At 38.2% G+C, this 10,072-nt stretch overlaps 1 protein-coding gene across 1 annotated transcript in view; it reads left to right on the top strand.

Moving 5' to 3' along the window:
• Positions 1-10,072, top strand: part of DENND5B (DENN domain containing 5B) — a gene marked incomplete at its 5' end in the record, with an annotated part of 139,755 nt that overhangs the window by 65,907 nt on the left and 63,776 nt on the right. The window contains one exon of the mRNA XM_011363175.2: positions 679-1,345. Coding sequence (XP_011361477.1) covers positions 679-1,345 — 667 coding nt within the window. The remainder of the gene's footprint in view (positions 1-678; positions 1,346-10,072) is intronic.

The raw sequence follows: 10,072 nt of genomic DNA, 5'->3' as shown, positions 1-10,072 counted from the left end.
AGTAGAAAGGAATATGTAAAAATTAATGATCATTATATTAGGGTAGTTGAATTATAAGTTCTCTTTGCCTTAATGTATTTCAAATTTTCTGTAATATGTTTTATTTCCTTTATTTAAAGTATTTTTAGAAGAATTTTAAAGCATCAGTTCTAATTTCTTGTGTATTTTAAGTATCTTAAATATAACCTCTTAATTCCTCCGGTAATTTTGTTCCCAAATTTGACTCAATCCTGAGTAGTTCCCAAGACCTAGAGCATAATCCCTACTGGAAATAATCTAAAATATCTGGTTCCTACCCTTCTATTTCAGTAAATCAAAAATCATCCTAGTTTCAAAGTTTATTTTTTGAGGGTGAAGTATCATATTTAAAATAGAGAAAATGTTTTTATTATTTTTTCTGTTTATCAAATGAGCCTTTACCTATTTCCTGATTCCTCTGAAATGGAATTACTTCAAAAATAGTAGTTAAGTATTAAATATTTGTAGTGTGCCCTTGCATATTTTGTCTCAAGCCAGAATGATGTAGCAAATGTTGTAGATAAAGAAACTGAGAGCTCAGAGAAGTTACATGACTTGCCGAAGGTCACAGGCTTGGATAGAGGTTCACAAACATTTTTTTCTGGTTTGAAGTCAGTTCATGTACTGCGTTCTGATGCTTTCTTTCCCCTTCCTCCACAGTTGTGCATGCCTAAAGGGCTATCTTTCAGAACACAAACTGACAATAGAGACCCTCAGTTCCACTCATTTATAATTACCCGGGAAGATGGGTCTCGTACCTACGGTTTTGTTCTCACTTTTTACGAAGAAGTTACAAGTAAGCAAATCTGCACAGCCATGCAGACGCTCTACCAGATGCACAACGCTGAGCATTACAGCAGCGTGTATGCTTCTTCCTCCTGCAGCATGGACTCACTGGCAAGCAGTATTGATGAGGGAGATACAACTTCCCTTTTGAAACTCCAGCGATACAACTCCTATGACATCAGCAGAGACACTCTATATGTTTCAAAAAGTATATGTTTGATCACACCGCTGCCTTTCATGCAGGCCTGCAAGAAATTCCTTATTCAGCTTTACATGGCAGTCACCTCACAGCAACCACCACCCTTGCCACTTGAGAGCTACATCCATAATATTCTGTATGAAGTACCCCTTCCACCTCCAGGGAGATCACTGAAATTTTATGGTGTTTATGAACCTGTCATCTGCCAGAGGCCTGGGCCCAGTGAACTCCCCCTCTCCGATTACCCTCTTCGAGAGGCCTTCGAGCTGCTGGGATTGGAGAACCTGGTGCAGGTGTTCACCTGCGTTCTGTTAGAGATGCAGATCCTTCTCTACTCACAAGGTAGGTCTTCCCTAGATTTTTAGTCTCCCCAAAGCAAGTACTTATGCTCCCAACTGCTGTATTTCCATGGGATATATTTTTAGAACCAAATAATTCATGATCAGAAACCTTTTTTTTGTATATAAAAGGAACAGGTGTAGGTGGGACCAGAGGCTGAGACATTAACTTCTCTTTAGGGTGTCAGTGGTGGTAGAGGAATACAAAAGCAGTAACTGGGCTGACTTGAGTCTTTTTTTCACGGAAAAAGCCCCCTTTTCTCGTGAAGCCCCGTTTTCTTGTGATAATACGTAATTATAATAAAAGAAACATTTCATAATGAAAGTAAGAGAGTCATGTTGCTACCAGGAACATGTAAACTTCTCATTTTTTACAGATTAGTCAAGGTTCAAGTCAAAACTCAACTGAAATTGGAAAGGGAGAAATGAAATTGTTGACTCTACAGTTTTCTAAGGCAATCAGCTTTGGGTCTGTGCCTGTGGGGGATTTCACCTGGCGAGAGAAGGGGGACGGGCATGAAACAGTCACGACTCTCCTAGGTCTAGCAATCCCACCAGAGTTATGTGGGGTTTTTCGTTTTGTGTTTAATCCCAGAAGGAAGTTACCTTTGCGATATTTTTCACTCAAAGTTCTCCTAACAGATACTTAAGAAACTAAAAAAATAGCCAGTGCATTTACGATAAGTAATGTTGCGCCTAGACTAGAATGCTGATTTTCGTCTGAAATAGAGATGCTGTGTCTTAATGGATAGTGAATTGAAGGAAAATATAAAATGGTACCTGTGCATTGATGAGTCCTCTGAGGAATGTAGCACAAATATTTAGGTTAGCATTTTGCTAACTTGTATTTAGACTGGCAGAATTGTAGTGCTATCTCCTGACTGCTGCCGTCAAGCTTATTTTACCACTTTCCTTTTTTTTCTTTTCTATTTTAAATTATAAGTGAAGCTGAGCCAAGTAGGCTATATTTGTACTTCCCCATCTTGTGTGTATGTTGACACTATTTGTCTGTTGACAGCCCTTCACGAGGTTGTATTTTCTTCAGTTTGTCGGGCGTAATGTTCTTTGATAATGTGTGTTCCAGTGTCTCAATTCTTGTTGTCTGGAGGTTCTTCTCAAAGGGCCAATATAAATTTCCTTGTGCTCTCACTTTCTTCGTGCTCATCATTACCTGCAGATCACCCTTTTGTATTTGAAAGATTTAAGTAATTCTTCCTTCCTTTTTGTTTCTTCCTTTCTTGCTTTTTTCTCTGAGGGGGCTCGGGTAGGGTTGGAGAGTTGCTGAAAGGCGTAGGGGCCTGGAGCTTAATACCATCAGGTGTATTAACCCATCAGACAAAAAAGGATTTTAGATCCTAGATCTGTAAGGGATCTTCAGAGTCACTTTGTTCAGTATCCTCATGTTTTGCCTAGAGAAGCCATTTAGGCCAGAAAGAATATTGGGGTTTGAAGTCATAACAGTCCTGGGTTCAGATCTCTGCTCTGATGCTTACGGACTGTAACCATGGACAGACAAGTCACATCATCTTTCTGAGTGTCAGGTCATTCTTTATGGGGATAACAGGTTGTTTTTTCTTCCTCTCCACACTGATTTATTGTGAAAGTTAAGTGAGAAAACCTGTGCAAAATACTTTGGGCATAATTAGCTGACTAAATGATAGCCAATGTTGTTGTAATTATTAGTTTTATTAGTCCTACGTAATCCTCTGTGAATTATATATATCTTAAATTGTGAGGGTCTAATATAACTGCATTTAAAGTATAGCTTTGTTAAATTAAATAGTTAACACATTTATTTCAGGATTGAGAGCCTAATAAATGTTCTGTTATACTGAGTGTCATGTTTTTTTTTTAGAAAAAAAACTTCCATTATCACACTTCCTGTTTTAAATAGCACTGTATGTCTCACTGCTTGTGGTCTGTCTTGAGCTGTCATCTCTCTGCTCTGTTCGATTACCTTATCCTATCTGGTTTATGAAGTCTCAAAAAGTCATAGTTGATAAATACCTATTTCAGTTTCAAATGAAGAAGAATGATTATTTATGAGCATATTTTTGTACTCAAGTATTTTTTTTGATAACTTGATCTTGTGCCAAGAACAAGAGTGACTCCTGAGATTATAGAAATATATATGTATTTTTTAAGAGTATCATACAAGAAGTCTCAAATAGTAATTTTATAACCATTCACGGCAATCACTTGATGTTAACGGAATTGTACTATAAAAATGCGTTGTATGTTTGCTTTTGTCCCCTGCCTTTAATCCTCTCAACAGTGAGTTAGTACTGTTATTCATGTTTTCATCAGAAAGGAAATTGAGGCTCAAGGAAGCTAAGTAACCTACCCAAGATCACACAGCTATTATGTAGTATGGCGGAGACTGAAAATGGGGCTGAGATCAGTCTTCCTGCAGAGCACTTAACCACCATGTGTACCATATTGGGCACTACACTTATTAACCTTTCCTTATCTGTCTCAATATTTATTTTTTAAGTTGTAAACTCACTCTGCAGGTTTATTGTAAAGGTACCATGCTAAATAATTGTGGCGTATAAATGAAAGCTCTGTGTAAATGCAAATTTTAACATTGACAGTATCTCTCCCATTAGAGAAAAGCATTGCCTTTAAATGAATGAAATAAAAGAGTCATTATGTTGATTTGTACTCTGGTGCCCTCTTTCATTCTTCCTGACTGTTTTCAGGGGGTTTTAATAACATCTGATACTTCGTTTCTTGTTCACTGATAAAACTGCCTTAAAATTTTAAAATGTTGCCAAGGTGCTGAAAAATTACCATGAAAACCCAAAGTGAATCAAAGTAGAGGGGTTTCAGTGATGTAAATATCCACGTAGACTGATTTGAAATTCTGGTCCATAGCCCCTTTAAACAGTTTGAATCTGTTGTTTAGATCGCGCGTACATCACAGTCACTTTGCAGTAGTAATGAGCTAGAGATTTTAAGTAGAGAATGCACCCAGAAGGTAAAGGTTCTTTTCGAGGACCCCAAATTAGCAAAGAGCACTTTCTTCTGCATTCTGGAAATACCTAGAGCAAGACAGGGAAGACTGGAGTATGACCCTCTTTTCAAAGGCATCGTGGAGGAATAAAAGGGGAATTTAAACACCAGTATCTTAGCTTTCGATACCAATTATTAAAAGTCTCAGGAACATCTTTAGGCCGGGCTTACCTCCTTTGAGTCTTCACAGTGGAAATAAGCAGTTAGCTACACTCCTACTGCACTGCCTGCCTGTGTGCCTCCACAGTACTGCTCTCCCCACCCTCTTTCTTGTAAGTTGTGCATGAGTTGACCTTGTCAGAAAGTAGAAGCTACTTGAGGTTTTCTTGCAAAAAGTTGGCAGTCTGCTAATCACAAGCTGCTAATCATGCTCAGCTGAACATCAAAGCTTATTGCTTATGGAGTTTATAAATTATAAAAGCAGACTTGATATTTTGATGGCAGAAAGTGGGTTCCCATGTTTTATATCTTAAAAGTGGTAGAATATGACTATATTTGGCCCATATTTTTATACTATTAGCTTTATTTTGTGATAAATGGAATCTTAAGACATTTTTCTTAAAATTTTTTTTGTTCTATATTGAAGAAACTAATGCTTTGTCAATTTATGTGTAGCACATATCTTTTTCCAATTTGTGGCTCTTAACTTTCTTTTAGGGGTCTTTTCATGAATTAAAATACTCTTAATATTCATGAATTCCAATTTATCAATTTTTTTAAACTATGAATTTCTATTTTATTTAAGAAATCTTTCTCTATTCTGAGATCATAAAACTAGTCTATGTTTTTTTTTCTAAACATTTTAAAGATTTTTAGCATTTAAGGCCTTAATTGATTTTTATGTTGCGAAGAAATTGATTTTTATGTTGCGAAGAAGAGATCAAATTTGATATTTTAGAAATATCTAGTTATCTGAGTATTAGTTATTAAATAAACCATTCTTCCTCCCTCTGATCTCCAGTGCCACTTCTGTCACACAGAAGTTCCTCCATGTGAGGGTATATTTCTAGGCTTTCAGTTTATTCTGCTAATCTTTCTGTCTCGATACTAAATCACACTGTTGCAATTACTGTAGCTTTAAGCCTTGCTACCTGATAGGACAATTCTCTTCACCACCATCTTTTTATTGAATGCACTGAATTCAGTTGGGGGACTGTTAACATATTTAAAATATCGAGTCTCCACTTCTGTGAAAATGATGTATGCCTCCGTTTTTAAGGCTCTTTTTTTTTTATGAAATATTTATATAAAGTTTAAAAATATACAGAGCAATTTATAAGGTTAGGGATACCTATTACACAAATAGGTAGTGTAAGTATGAAGACATGGTAAGACTGAGAACATCGAATTTAGTTCCCTCTGTGGAGGCAGTGGGGGGATAGAAGAGGGGGACACACATGAACCTTCAGCTATATTGGGGATATTTATTTCTTAATCTACTGCTGGGGGGGCATTTATTATTCTTTATGTATAAGGCTCTTCTTTAATGTCTCTCAGTAAAGTCTTATATAGTAAAGTAGATAATAATGTACAAATAATGACAATTTTGTTGCATCTGTTCCAATCTTTGTTACATTTCTTTCTTTTTCTTGCCTTACCACACTAACTAGGTTCTCTAGTACAGTGTAGAATGGAATTGATAGTAGCAGGCATCCTTGTCCTTTTCCTGATTTTAAAAAAGAATACTTTTAATGTTTTACTATTAAGTATAACATTTGCTGTAGTGTTTTTGTTAAATAACCTTGTACCAGGTTAAAGAAGTTTCTTTGATTTTTAGTTCAAAGTTTTTAAAAATCGTGAATGTATGTTATATTTTATTGAAGGCTCTTTCTGTATCAAGTAAGATGATCATGTTTTTCTCTTTTTAATCATTTAGTAAGTTGGAAAAATCTACATTCCACCTGACTTTGTCATAATGTATTATTATCTTTTAAATATATGCTTGATTTAGTTTTCTATTTTTACATCTATGTTTTTTTAATGATTTTGCTTGTATTCTTCATTGCTTGTACTATCTTGTCTGGTTTTTGCCATTAAGGTTATTCTAACTTCATAAAAAGAGAAAGTGTTCCATTTTTCTCTGGAAGATAAAATGGAGAAGAGTTTATTGAAGGTTTATTTATTTGTTCCATGACTACTTGAGAAAACTTGTCTGTAAACTGGTCTTGTTGGGAATATGTTAAGTACCAGTTCGGGGTCTTTGATGGTTTCTTTAGGTTTTCTATTTCTCTTCCCTTTCCCCTCTTTCTCCTCCTCCTCCTCCTCCTCCTTGGCCTCCTCTACCTCCTGACCCCTAACCCCTCCTCCTTCATCATCATCATCATCATCATCATCATCATCATCATCATTAACTGGGTACAAAGACCAAATATTTTTTATTATACCACAGGCTACCCCCTGGTCTTTGACTAGGCATCCCTGTAGCAAAAGAATCCTAACAATTGAAAGATGCTAACACATTACTAGTCTCGTTCAGTCATTAACAAGGAGTTCATTCCATCATTCTGTTGTATGAAAATGTCTTCCAGGGCAAGGCCACAGGGATTTGAGGTTTCCATTCAATCTTGTCAGGTTCCAAAAGCAGGAGTGATCCCAGCAATATATGACTTTACCCTTTCAAGGCACCTGGTCTAATTGGTCTAAGAGACAGTGTCTATTGTGCTCTGAGCCTCTTTCAAGGTATTAATGTAATATTGGATCTCCGTTATTATGTAACTCCTTTATTCATTCTTTTACCCTCAGCTGCTATCCCTCCTTCTTTCCATTTATATCCAAATGTTTTCCTACCTTTGGATGGAAATGGAAACATTAGGTTTGGCCATAGTTGGTTTAGATTGGAGTCTAGCAAGTACCACCCCCTCAGTTACTACCATTCACATAGGGTGAGGTTGCATAGGTACAGAGCTAGTGGGCTGTTTTTACCTCTAGGCAATATGGCTACATTTGCTATTAACCCCAATTTTGCCAGATGAGGTGAAAGCACAACTGATCAGTCTCTGGGAAATTCTGACATAAAGGTTTAAAAGTAGAGTTACAGTTTCTTGCTTCGGAAGAATCATCCCTGCTTCTGGCACTTGTAGTCCTAGTCCTGTATCAAGTAGATAAAAGAAAGTTAAGGTGATGTAGGGAAGAAAATAAAAACTACAGTCCTCATACCAGCATCCATCTCTATCCCCTTTTCCCCAGAGGTACCGGAAGAACAGAGGAATCTATCCAGTCGAGACTCTCCCTTAAGCCTCCTCATGTAAAATGTGAACACACACTCATGAAGGTGTGCAGGTCAGCCCTTCATGCCTTTATCTCCCCCCGTTTTAGACAGCAAATGTTTCAACTGCCTGTGCCAATTATCTATTAAACCATTACTCAGAGGGCAATGAGCAACATGATATGTCCATTCAGTGTGATATCTCTCCCCACTGTTGAATACTATGTGCTACAAAGTGTGTCCCTTTATCTGAAGAAATGTAATTCGGTGGCCCAAATTGGTAGAGTGTCTTCTGTTTGAATCCTCATAGTATTTTGAGCATTTGCATCCACCCCCACATATGCAAAGCCAAATCTGGAGTTAAGTGTCTATTTCTGTTAGGAGCCATTTATAGCACCGTCCCCCCCTCCCCAGGGCCACCAGCATTGATCCAATATAAACCACTTGCCAGTTATGTGGGGGGTGGGGGACTTCGCCCTGGGGAATCCTCCCCATAGCCATCTGCAGCCTCCGTCTCTCTTGTTGGCAGACGAAACAGTTCTTGTTGGCGCTTTGTGCCTTAGAGGGTGTAAGAGGAATATGTCTAGATTCAACTTATCTCTGTATTGCTGCAGCCCCCCATGTCTACTCATTTTATGGACCCAGGCTGCCACTTCAAGGCAGCGCACCAAAAGGTGCACTTCATAGTTCCAGTCACATCCCAAACCTGGAAGGGGAGTCTTCTGATGGGCAGCAACATGTACTACTTTAGTATGCTCCATAAATTCCCAGAGTGATTTCCATAGGGCTGCACCTTATAAGGCATCCTTTTAGTCTATTTTTCCATTGCCCATGAGTCAGTAAAACAAACATGTGCTTTTTTACCATGGTTCATTGCTTCCATCACTGCTAGGAAAACAGCGTGCAAGTCAGCCCACTGAGCTGATATGTTTTCACCTTCTTCCATCAGAGTGGTAGCCTTCCAAACAGGACGTTATGGAACTGTCATTCATAAACGAAGCGACTCTTTGTTGGTCAGTTGAGAGTTATTCGCAGGGCGCTATCCAAGTGATAATAGAATCTAGCAGGTCCTCACTCAGTTCCAGAGTCTGCCCTGTGGGAAAAGAGGCTCCTGCTTGTGTCTCTTCTTTGCATTCTCCTTGTAACAGGATTCCCATATAAACCATTTCCATTTTATTATGGAACTCTTCTGAGCATTGCCTTCCCTCATCAGAGTGTTTTTCCAACATCACCTAAGACATCATGGGCATTTCAGGTTTCAAGATTATTTTATGTCTTTCAGTCATAGGGACAGCTTAATGTCCCATAGCAAGCTAGTAATTGCCTTTCAAATGGAAATTCTCTAGTCCAGCATCTTACTTGTTGTCACTGGTTGGAGCTCACAGGCTTTTGCCATAATTCTCAGTCCACTCCACATAGGGCTGTTGAACAGAGTTTGTTCATACCAACACTCCAGCTTCTTTTCCACACTGTGTGGGCTCAGACAGACTTATTTCAATTTAGCATGTCCAGTGAATATATGGTAGGGCAATTTACATGCCTTCTGTTTTACTTCTAGGTGGAGTATTCCCCATTTAGACATAGTATTCATTCCCATAAAACATTCAAATAAAACCTTTTTAAACATTCCAGCTTTCACCCAAACTTCTACCTTAATTCTATCAACTTTAACATTTTTTTATATTCTATCAATCAAATTGTAGCCTTAAGCCTTTACCAAAGGGTTTTGGTACCACAGTGCTTGAGGCTCCTGCATAAAGGGATCCCAGAAATGTCTCTACCCCCTGACCATTTTACCCACTTTTGTGCATTGGACTTTGGGTCCCCAGCAGGGGGTTGAGCCAAGAGACACAAACCCTTTTGTCAATTTTTATGGTGACATTGGTTAACGAAATCCAGTATGTTTCAGGTGTACAATTTGACAGTAAGGTGTGTGTGTGTGTATATACATATATATATTGTGTTGAGTGTTCACCTCCCATAGTTAGATTTCTTTCTGTCACCACATATTTGGCCCCCTTAACCCCATCTACCTCCTTCCTTCCCCCTCACCACCCCCCCCCCCCGCCCCGCCGCACCCTCTGGTAACCACTAGTCTATAGTCCATGTCCACGAGTCTCTGTTTCTTTGTCCTGTTCATTTGTTGCTTTTAGGTTTATATCCCATATATAAGTGATATCATGTGGTTTTCAATTTTTTCTGTCTGGCTTATTTCGCTTAGCATGATTATCTCGAGGTCTATCCATGTTGTTGCAACTGGCAGTATTTCATCTCTTCTTATGGCTGAGTGATATTCCATTGTACATATGTACCACAGCTGCTTTAGCCAGTCATCTATGGTAGGGCACTTCGGTTGCTTCCATATCCTGGCCACTGTGAATAATTGCTATGAACATCAGTGTGCAAATATCTTTTTGGGTATGAGTTTTCAAGTCTTTGGGGTAAATATCCAGTAGAGGGATTGCTGGATCATAGATTAATTCTTGATTTTTCAAAGAATCTCCATATCGT

This window comes from Pteropus vampyrus, unplaced genomic scaffold, assembly GCF_000151845.1.
Source record: "Pteropus vampyrus isolate Shadow unplaced genomic scaffold, Pvam_2.0 Scaffold82, whole genome shotgun sequence".
Taxonomy (NCBI): domain Eukaryota; kingdom Metazoa; phylum Chordata; class Mammalia; order Chiroptera; family Pteropodidae; genus Pteropus; species Pteropus vampyrus.
Note: the sequence above shows the minus strand (reverse complement) of the source record. Positions and strands in the feature narration are given on the sequence as shown.